We start from the raw sequence: 20632 nt of genomic DNA on the forward strand, positions 1-20632 counted from the left end.
GAGGTATCTCTGGGCCCACTCGGTAGGACATCATCATAATGTGCACAATGTGATCAAGGAGTTGATCACGGGATGATGTGTTACGGAACGAGTAAAGAGACTTGCCGGTAACGAGATTGAACAAGGTATCGGGATACCGACGATCGAATCTCGGGCAAGTATCGTACCGATAGACAAAGGGAATTGTATACGGGATTGATTAAGTCCTTGACATCGTGGTTCATCCGATGAGATCATCGTGGAACATGTGGGAGCCAACATGGGTATCCAGATCCCGCTGTTGGTTATTGACCGGAGAGTCATCTCGGTCATGTCTGCATGTCTCCCGAACCCGTAGGGTCTACACACTTAAGGTTCGGTGACGCTAGGGTTATAGAGATATTAGTATGCGGTAACCCGAAAGTTGTTCGGAGTCCCGGATGAGATCCCGGACGTCACGAGGAGTTCCGGAATGGTCCGGAGGTAAAGAATTATATATAGGAAGTGCTATTTCGGCCATCGGGACAAGTTTCGGGGTCACGGTATTGTACCGGGACCACCGGAAGGGTCCCGGGGGTCCACCGGGTGGGGCCACCTGCCCGGGGGCCACATGGGCTGTAGGGGGTGCGCCTTGGCCTATATGGGCCAAGGGCACCAGCCCCAAGAGGCCCATGCGCCAAGAGGGAAGAGAGGGGAGAGTCCTAAAGGGGGAAGGCACCTCCGAGGTGCCTTGGGGAGGATGGACTCCCTCCCCCCCTTGGCCGCACCCTTCCTTGGAGGAAGGGGCAAGGCTGCGCCCTCCCCCTCTCCCTTGGCCCTATATATAGTGGGGGGAAGGGAGGGCAACCATACCTGAGCCCTGGCGCCTCCCTCTCCCTCCCATGACACATCTCCCTCCTCCCACAGCGCTTGGCGAAGCCCTGTTGGAATCCCGCTACTTCCACCACCACGCCGTTGTGCTGCTGGATCTCCATCAACCTCTCCTCCCCCCTTGCTAGATCAAGAAGGAGGAGACGCCGCTGCTCCGTACGTGTGTTGAACGCGGAGGTGCCGTCCGTTCGGCGCTAGGATCATCGGTGATTTGGATCACGACGAGTACGACTCCATCAACCCCGTTCTCTTGAACGCTTCCGCGCGCGATCTACAAGGGTATGTAGATCCACTCCTCCCTCGTTGCTAGATGACTCCATAGATAGATCTTGGTGACACGTAGGAAAATTTTGAATTTATGCTACGTTCCCCAACAATGCCATGATACAACCTACACAAGGTTGATGCAAGAAATGTGTGCATGAAGTATATGAAGATACTTGTTATCGAGATAACATTGGAAGGATGTAGTAGATACCAATTGAAGGTACAAAGTAGTTCATTGATCATCCTAGCTTGACTCCAATAAGCACATGGTGACAACACCTTCCTTGTGAGTGAGCCGAGCATCCAATGCATCTCCACTTGTTCCTAGAACAACAACACAAACAAAATGGTACCCAAACTCATTGGGACCAAAGAGTTAGAAAACCAACAATACATAGGACAAACTCCACATAAATATGTGCATAAAGATAAGGAAATGAATTTCATGCACATCTCATCCAATTTGAGACTTGGTGGAGATTCCCCTATATATTGGGTCGAAGAAAGAAAGCATGCCAAAGATACTACATGAAGTTAATATGCATGCTCAAGACTTTCAATAACCGATACCAAAAGACAAAGAAATACCAAGTGAAGAAAAGATACCAGATTAATAAATCATCACTTGGAGGGTATCCATAATGGATACAACAAGGAATGAGATATCCATTGATATACTCAAATAAGAGACATCAAACTCCCAAAAGAGAGGATGGTTCCAAACAAACCAAGCTCTCTACAAAGTTTCATGATGGCACAAAGTACCAAAACGAAAACGGCTTGCCTTCCACCAACACACACTTGATAAGGATCGCAAGATGAGTGTTTTATAGAAAATAGGATAGCTCCCCCAAGACTAGTGCATTATAGAGAATTTGCATTTGAATACAAAATGCATAAGGTGGGATCACCACTTTCACTATATCTAGAAAATAGTAGACAAGATCAAGAAATAAACAAGATCCACAAGTGGTATGGAAGACAAAGGGAGTTGATATAATCCTTGGCAAGAGAAAGGGCAAATAAAAGCAAAGGCTAATGTAAAGATGATCAAAAATTTCTACCACACAAGTGAGTACCAATTGTCAAAAGACAAGAAGTATTTGGAAATAATTCCCGGTGGTAGATTGCAAGGATATCCAACATCATATTCACACCAAACACAAGCAAATTGCAACTTGTAGAGCTAACATGCCACCTAGGAACAAGATAATTTACAATATCAACACTAGGTGACAATATCTCAAATGTACACATTTTCTAGGCTAGTAATATACACATAGCATATTACTCCCCCATAATGTGATACAAATTAAGGATAAACAAGAGGCAAATAACAGGATCCAACAAGAGATAACTAATGGAATATTTAGAATTTGAATTTCTCATGAGAAGACATACCACATAGTGACTAGATAAGCTTCCAATATCAATACTAAGTGGTATTCCCCATGTACCCACCTTTATAGGATTGTGAAGTGCACAAAGCACATCACTCCCCCATAATGGGATATTCCATTAATCTCTCACAAGAGACAACTAAGATATGAACAAGATGCAAAAAGTCTCAACGCATGACACACACGTACATGATGTGCAAATCAACACACACATACTTGATTGCTCAAGATAATCAAGTTGGAAGCACAACATATACAAACACATGCAAGGAACGAAACCAAACATGCAAAAGGGGCAAGTAACTATCAATGTAGACACTTTAAGCACGAGTTACCGCAAGGAGGAACATTGATATATGATAGAAACTTGATAATCCGAATGACTTGTCTTGAGACAATAAGAATGATGAAGTCCCCTTAATTCTTCATAATGTAGCCAAGTCTCCAATGACCTCCATCATCACCTATTGATAAAGTTTGAGCTTGTTGGTCCCCAACCAAGTTGGGTCCTAAGAGGTTAGTCACAATAGGCTTGGCTACCCAAATGGTTCTTTGCTTCAAACCACTTTGAGTACCAACAAACTTGGCAACCACATTGCCAACCTTATCCTTCCCAAGAGAATAGACATCATCAATAATAATAGGGTTGGATAAGTTACCACTAGTGCATGAAGAAGCGTGGTGACCTTTCTCACGACATAGGTAGCAACGTCTACTCTTCACTTTCTTCTCACTTGATTTCTCAACTTGAGAAGCATTAGCTTGATTCTTCTTGGGAAGAGGCCTTTCTTCAACTTGAGGTTGAGCATGAGAATGCACTTGTAGCCGCTTCCCTTGTTGCTTGTCACTAATGGCCTTCTTCTTCAATGGGCAAGATCTAACATGATGCCCTTCAATTTTGCACTTGAAGCAAATAATCTTGGCCGAACTCTTGAATTGTTTTTGGCCCTTCTTGTTGTTCACCTTGGACTTCTTCTTCTTGTTGGAGTTGAATCCAAGTCCACCTTTGTCATTGGGGGATTTTTGCACGCTTAAGATGTTGTTGAGAGTAAATTTCCCTTCATGACTCTTTTCCAAGTCTTTCTTCAAAGAAGTGACTTGGGCCTTGAGCTCTTTGATTTCCTCTACATGGTTAGTCTCAACACAAGTACTAGAGGAAGTATACGCTTCATCGTTAGAGCAACAAGGCAAGGAAAGAAATTCATCACAAGATGTACCAATGTTATGCATGGATGAATTGCGAGGACTAGCACAAGGCAATATAGCATTTTAACCAAAAGTAGTGCTAGTATCCACATGAGGCTCACTAGATGTTACCTTAGCAAGCATGGCCTCATGAGATATCTTTAGCACATTATGGGATACTAGAAGATCATCATGAGAGCTTGTGAGCTTTACATGATTTTCTTCCAACATCCCATAGTTGCTAGATAGCAACTCAAGTTGAGCCCTTAGCTCAACATTCTCCTTTAATATGGATGCTTCACAAGACATAGAGTTAGTAGCACAAGCATCATCATTAGCAACAAGAGGAGAATACAACTTGGCAAGCTCTTTTGAATATGAAGCTTTAAGTTGAGCATGAGACTCAGTGAGTTTGATGAGCTCACTATTAATGACCCTTGAGCCAATTTCGAGGTGCTCAAAGTCCTCAAGGAGTTTAGCATGCGCAACTTCAAGCTCCTCATTTTTAGTTTCAAAATCATTGGCCACCTCAAGAGCTCTATCACGAGATTCCCTCACTCTAGATAATTCTAGAGCAAAAGTCTCCTCAAGAGATTCCTTGGTGGTTTGTTCAAGTTCAAGAGCTTGAGAGAGGTCCGCAATCTCATTTGCGTAATCACGTCATGAGCTTCCATTTTATCAATGGTGACCTCATGCTCCTCTAGATGATATTCCAACTCCTCAATGTATTTCTTGCCTTCAATAGCAATAGACATGATTTCCATGAAGTTGGAACGAGCAAGTTTATTTTGTGAAGAGCTTTAAAAATCATTTCCCCCTTAGTTTTTAAGGAGGCAACATTATCATTCTCTTCATCATAATCAACATCATCATCACTCTTGCCATCATCACAAGATATATTGGGATTCAAAGTGGGAGATACCTTTGAAGCCTTGGCCATAAGGCAAAATGCAATAGATGATGATGTAGGATCCGTTGAAGCACCATTCAAGACCACATCTTGTTCCACGGGGTGTTGGGTTTCCTCTACATTGTTAGCACAACAATTCGAGGACATATATGCATTTTTATCATGGCAACAAGACATAGTAAACATATGATCATGAGATTCAAGAAATTTTTACATGATATGCAAGGACTATCAACACAAGCATGTGAAACATTTGGAGTGCTCTAAGTGTTAAAGCCCAAAGAAGGAGCATTGCAATAAGATAGTGATGAAGGATCATCCACAATAAACATACTATCATCATTGCAATGACCAACACTACTCACCATATCATTACCTTGTGGCAAACCACATGTAGTGAAGTAGAAGAAGTTGAGAAGACTATACGGCCGAATGTGGAGGGATAACAATCATCCCCACAAAACTTGGACACGCCATATTTATCTTGAAGCTTTGTCCACAACTCATGAGCATCCCGGAACGGTATGATTTGAAATATAACTACATTGCTCAAAGCATCGAAAAGCACATTAGAAGCTCGAGCATTGAGATAAGAGTTTTTCTCATCCTCTAAAGATAATCTTTGGGGATCCTTTGGAGGAAAAAAACCCATATCTACAATTTGCTCTAAATTTGGGTCCATGACCCTAAAGAGATTAAGCATGCGAATTACCCAAACATCAAAATTTGTGCCATCGAAACTAAGAGTGTCAGAGAATCCTAAACCCCTAGTCGACATCTTTACTCTCTAGGCGGTAAAGCCTAATAAAGAGAGACGAGGCTCTGATACCAATTGAAAGATCATGGATGTCGCCTAGAGGGGGGGTGAATAGGCGCTTTAAAATAATTACGGTTTAGGCTTGAACAAATGCGGAATAAACCTAGCTGTTAATTTGTCAAACACAAAACCTACAACAACTAGGCTCACCTATGTGCACCAACAACTTATACTAAGCAAGATAAACAACTATGTGATAGCAAGATATATGACAAGAAACAATATGGCTATCACAAAGTAAAGTGCATAAGTAAAGGGCTCGGGTAAGAGATGACCGAGGCACGCGGAGACGATGATGTATCCCGAAGTTCACACCCTTGCGGATGCTAATCTCCGTTTGGAGCGGTGTGGAGGCACAATGCTCCCCAAGAAGCCACTAGGGCCACCGTAATCTCCTCACGCCCTCGCACAATGCAAGATGACGTGATTCCACTAAGGGACCCTTGAGGGCGGTCACCGAACCCGTACAAATGGCAACCCTTGGGGGCGGTCACTGAACCCGTACACTTTGGCAACCCTTGGGGGCGGTCACTGGTACCCGTCAAATTGCTCGAGGCGATCTCCACAACCTAATTGGAGACCCTGACGCTTGCCCGGAGCTTTACACCACAATGATTGAGCTTCGAACACCACCAACCATCTAGGGCACCCAAGCACCCAAGAGGAACAAGCTCAAAGGTACCAAGCACCCAAGAGTAATAAGCTTTTCAACTTGTAACTTCCACGTATCACGTGGAGAACTCAAATCGATGCACCAAATGCAATGGCAAGGGCACACGGAGTGCCCAAGTCCTTCTCTCTCAAATCCCACCGAAGCAACTAATGCTAGGGAGGAAAATGAGAGGAAGAACAAGAAGGAGAACACCAAGAACTCCAAGATCTAGATCCAAGGGGTTCCCCTCACCTAGAGGAGAAAGTGATTGGTGGAAACGTGGATCTAGATCTCCTCTATCTTTTCCCTCAAAAACTAGCAAGAATCCATGGAGCGATTGAGAGTTAGCAAGCTCGAAGAAGGTCAACAATGGGGTAAGAACACGAGCTCAAAGGATAAGGTTCATTGGGGAAGAAGACCCCCTTTTATAGGTGGGGAAAATCCAACTGTTATGCTCACAGCCCGCACCGAGCGGTACTACCACTAGGGCAGTAGTAGCCATTTGAAACACAACAGCGAGGAGGCAAAAAAGCCAGAAGAACCGTTGGAGTGGTAGTACCACTTGACCTCACAGTGCTACCGCTAGGGGTAGCGGTACTACTGCTAAGGGTAGCGGTACTACTGCTTGCGAGCGGTACTAAAAAATTACATCCGTGCCTACCACCTCTGGACTTGTGACGAGTTTTTGGTCCCGAGCGGAAGTAGCCACGGAAGTAGCCGCGGTAGTACTGCTCCAAGCGGTAGTACCGCTCCCAAGAGCGGTAGTAAAAAATTACATCCGCTCCTGTCCGCGGTAGTAGCGCTACAGCCTTTTCAGAACACCAAAACTGACACAACTTCTGCAAACGGACTCCGAATTCGACAAAACCAAGTTTGTTGGAAAGCTAGAGACAAGGGCTAACACAATCTTGATAGAAATACCAATAAGAAACAAATGAGAAAAGGCCCAAAATAAAATGGTGAGAACCCTTCCTCGGATAAGACCGGTAAAACCTTCAACACCAAAAACATCATAGAAGACGCATGCAAACTCCGTTTTCGATGAACTCAAGCTTGTCATCAAGGTGACCATAAGCTCTAAGACTCACAAAGAGAACCAAATAAGAACCAAGAAACATGATGCAAGGATGCAATGGTTTGAGCTCTCGATGAACGATACAATCAAGCTACTCACTTGAGAGCCCCCCTTGATAGTACGGCTATCGATCCTATAATCCGGTCTCCCAACTACCACCATGAGACCGGTAAAATAGAAAACCTATCAAGGGCAAACCTTTGCCTTGCACATGATCCACTTGAGCTAGATGATGATGATCTTTTCCTCCTCAAGATGGACCACCTTTCTTGATTGCGTTGGGTCGATGGAGACTAGATGATTGCTCCCCCATACTCCACTATGGGTGAGCCACTCTTCGGCACATCTTCACAAGTCCATTGACACCACAATGGATGGCAAGCTTCAAGCACTTGATCTCTTTGTGACTCTCCACTTGAACTTGCACACGGCAATCTTGATGACGATCACCACTTGATGTCATCCTTCCCATGGGTTGTATGATATCATCCTCTTGACGCAAGCCCATGGACACGTACCTAACCCCACATAGACTCTCACATAGACCATGGGTTAGTACACAAAGTGCAATGGACAATGCTTACCATACCATGGGATCACTTGATCCCTCTCAGTACATCTTCTACTCTTTGTGAGTTGATCAACTTGATTCACTCTTGACTTAGTCTTGATCAACCTTGAATCTTTCCAACTCTCTTCCATTTGGATGATGTCTTGAAGGTAAAAATGAATGATCACACAATCTTATTCTTCAAGACATGCTTGCAATAAGCTCAACACTCACATGACCAATCTTTGGATAATTCCTTAATAGCACCTTGGTCAACCCATAAACTCCTTGAAACCAACACATGGACTTCAAGAAATGCCTATGGAAAAATCCTTCAAATATAACTCAATGCAACCATTAGTCCATAGAGAATGTCATCAATTACCAAAACCACACATGGGGGCACCGCATGTCCTTTCACACCGTTAGAGGGAGATTACTGTATCATGATTCTTGGGGTGTTACACCTGGATTAGGGGGTGCTCGGACAGCCAGACTATATACTTTGGCCGGACTGTTGGACTATGAAGATACAAGATTGAAGACTTCGTCCCATGTCCGGATGGGACTCTCCTTTGCGTGGAAGGTAAGCTTGGCAATTCGGATATGTAGTTCTCCTCCCTTGTAACCGACTCTGTGTAACCCTAGCCCCTCCGGTGTCTATATAAACCGGAGGGTTTTAGTCCGTAGGACAACAACAATCAGACCATAGGCTAGCTTCTAGGGTTTAGCCTCTCCGATCTCGTGGTAGATCAACTCTTGTAATACTCATATCATCAAGATCAATCAAGCAGGAAGTAGGGTATTACCTCCATCGAGAGGGCCCGAACCTGGGTAAACATTGTGTCCCCCGCCTCCTGTTACCATTCACCTTAGACGCACAGTTCGGGACCCCCTACCCGAGATCCGCCGATTTTGACACTGACAAAGGGCATCCTTATTCTCAAGAGCAAGTTGCAAGGCATCATTGGTTTAGCAAAGTCAATTTGATGAGCCGTCGAGGCTTCCTCAAGTGATGCTCTCATGACACTCTCTTCATGTAGTTCGTGCTCGAGGAGTTCGACTCTCTCTTTTTCCTCTATGCATGAGGATGTTTTCAACATTCTCAATGAAATCATCGCGTTCGGTGAGTGACTTAAGGAGATCGCCAAAACGAGCATGAGCTTCACCATGAAGAGTTTTCATGAAAACCATCAAGGATTCCTCATCATTATCCACGCCCTCTTCACACTCATCCTCCACTATCTCACATGAGACATTGGGAGTGTACATGGCGGGGTTTTGAGATTGGACTTTGTTTTTACCTCTTTGGCCATAAGGCACCGATGAGTGAAAGGCTTGTCCTCATTTGGAGAGTCGAAGAGGCTGGTGGTGGAGGAGGAGGAGGTAGTGGCATGCATGGCAATGGCTGTCGTGCCCACATGGTCATCATCACCGTCATCTTCATCTCCAGACATGTATTCTTCATGGACTAGATGAAGGAAATATGCCCTAGAGGCAATAATAAAGTTATTATTTATTTCCTTATATCATGATAAATGTTTATTATTAATGCTAGAATTGTATTAACCGGAAACATAATACATGTGTGAATACATAGACAAACAAAGTGTCACTAGTATGCCTCTACTTAGACTAGCTCGTTAATCAAAGATGGTTATGTTTCCTAACCATGAACAATGAGTTGTTATTTGATTAACGGTCACATCATTAGTGAATGATCTGATTGACATGACCCATTCCATTAGCTTAGCACCCGATCGTTTAGTTGTTGCTATTGCTTTCTTCATGACTTATACATGTTCCTATGAACTATGAGATTATGTAACTCCCGTTTGCCGGAGGAACACTTTGGGTGCTACCAAACGTCACAACGTAACTAGGTGATTATAAAGGAGTACTACAGGTGTCTCCAAAGGTACATGTTGGGTTGGCGTATTTCGAGATTAGGATTTGTCACTCCGATTGTCGGAGAGGTATCTCTGGGCCCTCTCGGTAATGCACATCACATAAGCCTTGCAAGCATTTCAACTAATGAGTTAGTTGCGAGATGATGTATTACGAAACGAGTAAAGAGACTTGCCGGTAACGAGATTGAACTAGGTATTGAGATACCGACGATCGAATCTCGGGCAAGTAAAATACCGATGACAAAGGGAACAATGTATGTTGTTATGCGGTCTGACCGATAAAGATCTTTGTAGAATATGTAGGAGCCAATATGAGCATCCAGGTTCCGCTATTGGTTATTGACCGGAGACGTGTCTCGGTCATGTTTCCCTTTTTTCTCGAACCCGTAGGGTCCGCACGCTTAAGGTTTCGATGACAGTTATATTATGAGTTTATGAGTTTTGATGTACCGAAGTTAGTTCGGAGTCCCGGATGTGATCACGGACATAACGAGGAGTCTCGAAATGGTCGAGACATAAAGATTGATATATTAGACGGCTATATTCGGACACCGGAAGTGTTCCGGGTGATTTCGGAGAAAACCGGAGAGCCGGAGGGTTACCGGAACCCTACCGGGAGAAGTAATGGGCCATATGGGCCTTAGTGGAGAGAGAGAGGGGCAGCCAGGGTGGGCCGCGCGCCTCCTCCCCCCTGGTCTGAATTGGACTAGGAGAGGGGGGGCGGCGCCCCCCTTTCCTTCTCCCTCCCCACTTCCTTCCCCCTCCTAGTAGGAGTCCTACTCCTACTAGGAGGAGGACTCCTCCTGGCGCGCCAATAGGGGCCGGCCAGCCTCCTCCCCTTGCTCCTTTATATACGGGGGCAGGGGGCACCCCTAGACACACAAGTTGATCCACGTGATCATATTCTTAGCCGTGTGCGGTGCCCCCTTCCACCATAATCCTCGATAATATTGTAGCGGTGCTTAGGCGAAGCCCTGCGACGGTAGTACATCAAGATCGTCACCATGCCATCGTGCTGACGGAACTCTACCCCGACACTTTGCTGGATCGGAGTCCGGGGATCGTCATCGAGCTGAACATGTGCTAAAACTCGGAGGTGCCGTAGTTTCGGTGCTTGATCGGTCGGGCCGTGAAGACGTATGACTACATCAACCGTGTTGTGCTAACGCTTCCGCTGTCGGTCTACAAGGGTACATAGATCACACTCTCCCCTCTCGTTGCTATGCATCACCATGATCTTGCGTGTGCGTAGGATAATTTTGAAATTACTACGTTCCCCAACAGCTACTGGTATAAACCCTCATCCCCGAGAGTGGACTACTCCCTCCTCATCGTGGTGACCGCCGGGATGATGAGGATGGCCACCGGTGATGATTCCCCCCTCCGGCAGAGTGCCGGAATGGGGTCTAGATTGGTTTCTCGTGGGTAAAGAGCCTTGCAGCGGCAGAACTTCTGATCTAGGGTTACCCCCAGGATTTTTGGAATATTTGATGATTTATAGGGCGAAGAGGGGGTACGGGAGGCCACCGAGGTGGGCACGACCCACCGGGGCACGCCTGGGGGCCTAGGCACGCCCTAGTGGGTTGTGCCCCCCTCAAGGCACCCCCAGGTGCTGCTCTGGCCCATTGGATGTCTACTAGTCCATAAAAAATCCACAAAAAGTTTCGCGGTGTTTGAACTCCGTTTGATATTGATTTCCTGCGATGTAAAAAACAAGCAAAAAACATCACCTGGCACTGGGCGCTGGGTTAATAGGTTAGTCCCAAAAGATGATATAAAGTTGCTATAAAATGATTGTAAAACATCCAAGAATGATAATATAACAGCATGAATACTTCATAAATTATAGATGTGTTGGAGACGTATCAGTTTCTCGGTCAAATATTGGGTATTTTCTCTTCCTTTTCTTAATGCTCCCATCACTATCTTCATCATAACTATAGTCCTCATCACATGACTCAAAATCCATTTCCTCTACCACCTCCTCAACATTTGCAATGAAATAAAATGGAACAGTCCTTATTGCATATGACTCAACCTATTTCCTAGAGTATTTCATTTTCTTTCTAAATTTCCTTGCATGCTTTCTAATCTCAACAACCTCTAACTTCTCTCCATTGTCATCAAGGTGTGGCACATATTCAATATCCTCTAAATCTAACTATTCTTTTCTTTCGTTGCCCCTAGCTCCCCTCCTTAATTTGTTGCATTTCCAGTTCCTTGCTCTCCTTGTTGTCTTGCAAGCTCTGCTCATGTTGTCTTGCATGCTCTACTTTATGATATGCACCTTTCTTTGTTGGTTGCTCTGTTGCTTTACTAGTCTCACACTGAGAATGGTTCATCACTTGAGAACTCCGAGATGGTTGTGAAAAAACAATAGCTGCATTTGTTCTCTTTAATGGGCTCCTAATTAATGCAGTGATAGCACCACTATGATTAGGAACAAGCGCCTGCTCAAGTAATTGTTCTTATGGACTTGCATTGACAGTGTGATCATCTTCTGCAGTCATGACAATAGGAACTTCCTTTTCACTTTCATTGCCCCATCTCATACTGCATTTATCTTCAGAATTAGAACCACTACCCACTTCTTGTTCCGAATTGTGCTACCCATTGTATTCCACATAGATGCCATAAACTCCACCAATAGTCATGTGGTCTGACATCTTGATGCAGCCCTCATCATCATACAATAAAGCTAGGCCATTTACCAACTCTCTACCAGGCAAAAGGAAGTAATATTTCATACTTTCCTTCACAACGATATGATCCCTGAGACAGCCTTTGAACTCATGTAAGGACAACTCGCCCCTCTCAATTTCTGAATAGGCCACATCCCCACCAACATAGTCCAGGCAAGGGCCAATTTGAACAAACGCTCCCCTATGTGAAATCTGACGGTTAAAATCTATGTTGGGTCCATTGATTCAACAAAAAGCAAATACATTCCAGCGGTCGACGGATTAAAACGCTTGAGAACATAAATCACCAGCAAATCAAACAATTAGGACCCCCAATTTTTCCCTGCTCAACCCTCCTAAAACCCTAAACCTAACTAAGAAGACAAAGAGCCCCGTTCCATGACTAAATAGAGAAGGCCACTGCATACCTTCCACAAAGGCGAATCTTGGGGGTAAAAAATGAAATAAAATGTGGCACCAAAGTGCATCAATGAGAGTATGATTGCGAGATTTTTTTTCAGTGGGCAATGCTCGTCACAAAGGCGGATCTTGGGGGTAACAATGGAATTTACTAAAAAAGGAGTCATTAAGAACCCTATGTAGAGTTACGACCGTTCCTTTTATCTGTCTCATATTGGAGAGAAATTCCAAACAGGTTGTCTAGAGTTTGCTTTTTGTGTGTTCAAAGTTAGCTTGTGGTGTGACCTCACCAGGTCGTTCTATAATTAGTCACTCTCGTGATGTTCCTTTTTCATATGAATCATGAGAAATATTGTATGTCTATGTAAATGCATTCCTCTTGAGGAAATAAATAGTTAAATTTAGTAGCTTTGATTGCATATGTCTACAAAAGTTTAATCTATCATAAAAAGTGTTCCCATGGTGTTAAATTAACTTTACTAACTTTAACAACTATTGTTAAAAAATTCATTTTGGAGTTTGGATAAGTTTATACAAAAAAATTATCAACATTTATGATGCAAAACAAAGAGGAATTGATTAGAAAGCATGTTTCACGGTGTATCTACTGATGTTGAACTACCATCATAGATGTTGATATTGTTTTTCATGAACGTTGCCAATCTTTTAAGGTGCGTGCTATGCGTCGGCCGGCGGATCTTTATAAAATACCCGTCGCCTCGGCAACCGTTAGATCTGGCGCTATCAAGCGTCCGACACAGTTCTCACCCATTGCAACAAGGCTAGTGTTGCAGAAACCTTTTTCAACATATGTGATGTTGCAGGACTTTTTTTTCATCTTCACTTTTTTGCAACACGGGAGAAACCTTTTTCAACATATGTGATGTTGCAGAACTTTTTTTCATCTTCACCTTTTTGCAACACGGGTGTTGTTGTGGAAGGAATTTTTGCAACATAGATGATATTGCAGAAAACAATTTAATAAAAAATCGTCATCACATTTTTTGCAACAATGGGTGTTGTTGCGGAAGAAATTTTTATAGCATAGATGATTTTGCTGAAAATAATTTAATATTATTTTCTTCCTCTCTTTTTTGCAATATGGGTGTTGTTGAGGAGGAAATTTTTACAGCACAAATGATGGTCCAGAAAACAAATGCTGATTTTTTTTCCGCCTTCACTGTTTGCAACATGGACGTTGTTGCCAAAGAAACTTTTGCAATACCAATGATGTTGCAGATTTTTCCTTTCTTTCTTTTGCAGAAACGGGCAAGCAAAGACAAGCGTGAGGCAGCGGACGATCGCGTGCAATCCGCCGGTCGAAACGAAGCGTTTCCGATCTTTTAAATGGTGATTTATGAAAGAAAAAATAAACCATACATATTAGCACGACCCAAATGCTATGTTTACCCAAAATTTAGTGGCAAATTCGTGGCGAAATTGTTCTCAAATATCAAATGCTATGTTTCCGATTTAATAGTTGGGGGAGTGATAGCAAAAGTGTGCCCACTTGCACGAGATATATAAAGCACGTAGTACACCGAAGGAAGCCTATCAAAAGAGGAAAGGGAGGGACAGAGTACACACGCTGGTATAGACCTAAGGAAAACGCCTCCGTTTGGGCTCGACCAGTCGCAACTCTTTTTCTCTCCCCCCGTCGCCCATGGAGGCTGCAGAAATCGGCGGCGCTCTCCTGTTCGCCCTCGCCGCCGCCGCGGCCCTCTTCGCCGCCGTCTCCACCGGCGCCATCGACTTCAGCCGCCCGCTCGCCGGTACATTACTCTCTCTCCCACTCGCTTCTTTCTCCCTCGCGCCCCGCGCTGGGGCGCACGTGACGTGATCTGATTTCTCGGGCCATCATTGCTCTTTTTCTCTCTCCTCTCGCAGTGGGCGGGCGGGTGGACTTCCAGGAGGCCATCTCGTGGTTCATCGGCGTCTTCGATGGCTCCTCCTCCTCGTCGGCGGCGGGGGGCGTGTCGCTGGCGGAGGTGTACGAGCTGTGGGTGCGGGTGCGGGGCCGGGTGATCGCGCCGGCGCTGCAGGTGGCCGTCTGGGCGTGCATGGTGATGTCGGTGATGCTGGTGGTGGAGGCCCTGTACAACTGCGTGGTCAGCCTCGGCGTCAAGGCCGTCGGCTGGCGCCCCGAGTGGCGGTTCAAGTGGGAGCCCCTCGCCGGCGACGACGAGGAGAAGGGGGGCGCCCACTACCCCGTGGTCCTCGTGCAGATACCCATGTACAATGAGCTGGAGGTGATCACAATCTATTACCCATTCTCTCTCTTTTTTTCTTTTGGTGATATCCAGAACACCAAAACAAATTCTTTTTAGCTGACTGTGTTGGATCTATTATCGATCTCCTTGTTCTTTTGCGAGGTTATAATACTTGGGCGTCTTGCTAATTTATTTCGTGCGGTCGAGCTGTGTGCGTAGGTGTACAAGCTGTCGATAGGGGCCGCATGTGAGCTCCAGTGGCCAAAGGACAGGATAATCGTCCAAGTGCTGGACGACTCCACCGATCCGTTTATCAAGGTAGACTTTAACTCCTCCTGTTGCACGGCTGGAGATTTTCCTTCTGCTCAGCAAGTTATTTTAAGCACAACTGCCCCCATAAAACATTTCCACCATGTCTGTTGCAACTTGCCTATTTTATTTTAGGAGAAGTGGCGAACCTGAACACTCACCTATCTTAGTATAGTCCTCCTCAAATAAGTGAGACTTCAACCTGCTGCTGCTGCTGCTAAGAAAGGAACATATGAATTTGGACCTCATGTTTGATACTACAGCAAACATGTCAAAAGGTTTTGACACCAGACAAGACTAACTGTCACAGGAGCATGCAACTTATTCTTAGTTAGGTGGGCGTAGAGATTTCCTTTTTCTTTCAGTTTAATCGTAGGCTTCTATATACGGGGTTATTTGGATGAAAGCTACTTCAACGGTGTCACTAGGTTTCCTTTCACTGTCAGAACTTCGCAAGTTGTCACTGGAGTAGGGCGAAAATGGTAATTATTCTCTTCATCTGGATTCTGGGCCCTGCAATCACATGGGCAAAGTATGTGGGCCCCAGCTGTCTGGGTGCTGGGGACCTATGTCGGCCAGTATAAGTAATGATAATGATGCAAGTGAGAAGTTGTAGCAGATCTTTTCCCGGTGGAAACAGTTTCAGTCCAATTGCCAGAAAATAGTGTCCATTTATGTTTCAGTTGCTCCACACTGACCTGGACACCCAACTAGAACCACAAATATTTATGCCATGGGTCCACCAGTTGTGGCACAAAGTGCAGCCAGTGCAACAATTTCTGAATCTAACCACACCAGAAACCATGGAGTATATAACCATTGGACACTACTCCAGTCAGAAAGCAACATGGGTCAACTAGGGCCGTTTGGAAGAATGGTACTTTGCTTGGCAAAGTGTTGGTATGTAAATCTGAACTAAACATCAAAACTTTACCAAAAGATACTCCTCTTCTACACAGGCCCGATTACCGGTGAGACGGGTGGGAGTTATGTATCCACATGAGCTCATTTACTTGGCCCTGATATTTCCCTACACCAGGAGGCCCCTGCCCCTGACCCCCTCCTGCTGGCCGCCCACTTGTCCAATCTTTATTCGGACCTATGGATCTGAAGAGATGGTTCAATAATTGGGCAGGCATATTCTTCTCAAAGAGAGGGATCTTCCCCAGCTGCCTAAAACTATGACTTCTGTTTTGGATCGAAGGCATTTACCTGACACTCTCCGTAGTATTCCTTGCAAATTGCTCTTCTTTTGAACACTTGATTGTTGCATACCATACAATTGACTAAGATAAATCATTTGATATTCCATAGAGGTTTGTTTTGGGGAAAAAATGTGAAACCTATTTCAGTAGTAAAGTTTATGCAATATAGCGATGCATACATGGGGTATCAGACCTTCTCGTCTCTTTTTAGTGGCAGACTGACCGAACTGAAGATTATATTCCAATCGACAGGTCGGTTTAGTGGGATGTGGTGGACAGACTAATTGGCGTGCACATGTACCTTTAGATAAAGCGGGGGTGGCCTCCCAAACAAATGTCTGTTAGTGTAGTAAGCAGGTAGACCTCACGCTAACAGTGACATTCGGATCTGTATTATCCCATTGGATTTGTATAATGTCATCCAATGACAATAAAGACCATTTGTGATGGCATAGCAACAAAACTAAACCTTGCCTGAGAAGGAAGTTCTCCAATTGCAAGCGGAGACATTGAAGGAACACGCTAACAAGTGTTGAAAAGTTAGTTCATCCTTTCCTTTTTCCCACTTACAAGACTTCTGAGTTGCCAAGCTCAAGTTCCTCTGTGATCAGACTTCACAGGGCAATAACAAAATGACATGCTAAGACATGCTGCTACAACAGGATATCGACATTCTTATATGCAATCTAGAGCATCTATGCTGATTGGTTACTTGTTTCTGCAGAACTTGGTGGAGCTTGAATGTGAAAGCTGGGCGGTCAAGGGTCTGAACATCAAGTATGCCACGAGAAGCAGCCGGAAGGGGTTTAAAGCAGGAGCCCTGAAGAAGGGAATGGAATATGACTATGCCAAGCAGTGTGAATATGTTGCCATATTTGATGCTGATTTCCAGCCTGAACCAGACTTCCTTCTCAGAACAGTCCCGTTCTTCGTGCACAATCCAGAAGTTGCTCTTGTTCAAGCTCGGTGGTCGTTCGGTGAGTACTCCATTTACCATCAACTCTGGAGCATTCCTCTTTCCAGCTAGAGGTCTATCACAAGACAGTTTTCAATAGATCATGAAATGAAAACTGAACTATAATTTTTCTTTTGTCCTATATGTTTGCACTTGTCATATATGCTTTAAATATTTTATCACATCACCAGTTCACCACATAGGAATGTATGTCCATTCTGACCTCATTCGTAAATGCACGGAAGCACTGTCTAGAAAACTAAGGCGAGAAACTCAGGATAAAAAAACTCACTTTTCTGGTTGCACAAAAGAACCGTCTCTTTGCATTTCATGAACATCTAAATCATGTTCAGCTTTTCCTGTCTTATCGTTCATGTGGTGCCAGAAACAAAGTACAGAAACAGTTCCCAGAAATTTGGCATGCAAAATAGTGCTAATGTACCACTCCACAAACATGATAGCGTTTTATTTGCTCCGATTGAATTGATCGGTTCTTAATTGACAGAATTTTGCAGTGAATGACAATGCGAGCCTGTTGACAAGGGTACAAAAGATGTTCTTTGATTACCATTTCAAAGTTGAGCAAGAAGCAGGATCAGCAACCTTTTCCTTCTTCAGCTTCAATGGTACACACCTTTACAACTTATGGATTCTAAGCCACAAAATAAAAGAAAAAAACTGAACATAGATCAGAAAATAAATGGCTGTCTTAAGGAATTTCTGTTGTAAACCAAGGAACTGCTGGAGTGTGGCGTGCAGCAGCCATCAAAGAGGCAGGAGGTTGGAAGGACCGCACTACAGTTGAAGACATGGACTTGGCAGTCCGAGCAACCCTAAAGGGTTGGAAATTTGTATATGTCGGGGATATCAGAGTGAGTGGATTTTATACCACAACAATGTTGTTGAAAGTATTATAGTTTGATGCAATCAATTGACTATGCAAGCAAAATGCAGGTTAAGAGTGAATTGCCATCCACTTACAAGGCCTACTGTCGGCAGCAATTCCGGTGGTCATGTGGTGGTGCACATTTATTCCGAAAAGTAGCAAAAGATATTTTGACTGCTAAGGTAGGGTTTTCTTCCCTCGTTGGCTCTAAAACAAAATATTTAAAGAAAACTGAAGTTCATCCCATTGTTGTTTCATTAGGATGTATCTCTCATCAAGAAGTTCCATATGCTCTATAGCTTCTTCTTGGTTCGGAGAGTTGTGGCCCCTACTGTCGCGTGTATTCTCTACAATATCATACTTCCGATCTCAGTTATGATCCCAGAACTATTCCTACCAATCTGGGGGATCGCATATATTCCCACAGTACTTTTAGTGGTCACAGCCATTAGACATCCAAAGTAAGTTTCTCAAAAAGTGCTTTCAGTTACAATTTGATTACTGTCTCCGCTTCTCCACATACCAAAAACTTAATGTCCTTAAAACCATCGCTGCAGAAATTTGCACATTCTGCCATTTTGGATTTTGTTCGAGAGTGTGATGACAATGCATCGCATGAGAGCTGCCCTCTCTGGTCTATTCGAATTATCAGAGTTCAACGAGTGGGTCGTGACAAAGAAAACAGGGAACAATTTTGAAGATAACGAAGTTCCCTTGTTACAGAAAACAAGGAAACGATTAAGAGACAGGTAAACCAACAACATCTTAGTCAAGGTTATGAGCATTCAGACCATAAGATATACTATACGCTAGACTGTAACTGACATCATCTTTTTTCTTGCAGGGTTAATTTACGCGAGATTGTATTTTCGGCGTTTCTTTTCTTCTGTGCATCGTACAACCTTGTATTCCCTGGCAAGACTAGCTACTATTTTAATCTCTATCTCCAAGGACTAGCATTTGTATGTCTAGGGCTAAACTTCACTGGCACTTGCAATTGCTGTCAATGACAACAACTAAACTGTACCAAGTGATGTTATACAGTTTGTTTATGGGTGTAAGAGTTTCAAACATTTCAGATGATAGCCTTAGATGCATAAACTTGATTGTTCAACTAACAACAGTTTCCATATCATACTCTGGTCTCTGGGTGATGCTTTCTCGTACAATGTGGTGGGCGTAATAGGGTTTGTATGCCTTGTAATTTTATTTTATTTTTTAGGGTAAAGCAAAGCTTTATAACTTAACGGTGTCCGGGCATATCACCCGTAACACAAACAGCCACTTGGGGCGGTACAATTGAGTTCCAACTCATACAGTCATTTGGTAAGCATATACGACCGATTTTTGCTAGTTCATGTGCTACCGAATTTGCCTCACGCTTACAGTATGAAACACTTTGTTTGGAGAACCACATCTTCAGTTGGAACTTGATGTCTTCGATGGCAGTAGCATAGGGCGAGGAGTCAACCTTACTCAGGTCAAGTGCTTCAACTAGGAGCTGTGAATCAGTTTCAAAGACCACTCGAATAGCTCCCAGCTCCGCTGCTATGGTCACTGCTGCGGACATAGCACACACCTCGGCACCAAATGCATCATATATGTGTTCCTGACGCCCTGCATGTGCAGCAACTACATCTCCTTCCGAGTCTCTGACCGCCACCCCCCAGCCACTGAATGACTTACCTGGAATGATGGATCCATCAGTGTTTATTTTGAGAACATCAGCTTCAGGTGGTTGCCACTTTGCTGGAATACTCTTTAGTTTGTTCGGTGCAAAGAACTCAAGGTATTCCAGCCAATTAGCTTGCATCCGCCGGACTAGTTCCATTGTGGGAACAGCCATCTCCCCTTCACGTACTTTATTCCTATTATTCCACCAATGCCACCAGAAGGTAATGATAAGTACTCTCTTTTTCTCATCCAACTCCCACAAACGCTCTAGCATTGCATGTACGTCTGAAAACTGCTCCAGCTCTCTTCTTTCCATCTCAAGAGACAGCTCCCGCCAAATTTCCTTCACCGCTTTACACTTGATGAACAAATGGCCACCATCTTCTGTGCTCTCCCACAGAAGAAGCATTTATCACTCTCCAGTTTCATACCTCGCTTCACCAAGTTTGTACACAGGGCCAGCGATTCATGTTTCATCCTCCAAACAAACATTTGCAGTTTTCTTGGGCATGACATTTTTCCATATGCGTCTCCAAGAACTGTCGCCTGAGTATTCGAATTGACCAGCAGCCTCTGAGCTATTCCCCGGTGCCCCATTTCGTTCTTGTTTGGATAATTGGACCTGAAGACGGTATGCACTTCTTACTGAATGTCTGCCCTTACAGTCAAAGTGCCAA

The 20632-nt window shown here is 44.2% G+C and overlaps 1 protein-coding gene across 2 annotated transcripts; it reads left to right on the forward strand.

Moving 5' to 3' along the window:
* The first annotated feature begins 14262 nt into the window (after positions 1–14262).
* On the forward strand, positions 14263–19416 carry LOC125536131 (probable glucomannan 4-beta-mannosyltransferase 7). Of its 2 annotated transcripts, XM_048699275.1 has the most exons (10): positions 14265–14488; positions 14604–14965; positions 15146–15244; positions 17165–17417; positions 17911–18021; positions 18131–18267; positions 18350–18463; positions 18543–18742; positions 18839–19030; positions 19126–19416. In XM_048699275.1, the coding sequence occupies exons 1-10, from the start codon at positions 14380–14382 to the stop codon at positions 19289–19291; spliced, it is 1743 nt and encodes a 580-aa protein (XP_048555232.1). In that variant the 5' UTR covers positions 14265–14379; the 3' UTR covers positions 19292–19416. The 2 variants fall into 2 exon arrangements, with proteins under 2 accessions (XP_048555233.1, XP_048555232.1); XM_048699276.1 differs by lacking the exon at positions 19126–19416 and having other exon boundaries at positions 14263–14488; positions 18543–18746; positions 18839–18966.
* The last annotated feature ends 1216 nt before the right edge of the window (positions 19417–20632 follow it).

Source organism: Triticum urartu, chromosome 2 (assembly GCF_003073215.2).
Source record: "Triticum urartu cultivar G1812 chromosome 2, Tu2.1, whole genome shotgun sequence".
In the NCBI taxonomy this organism is placed as follows: Eukaryota; Viridiplantae; Streptophyta; class Magnoliopsida; order Poales; family Poaceae; genus Triticum; species Triticum urartu.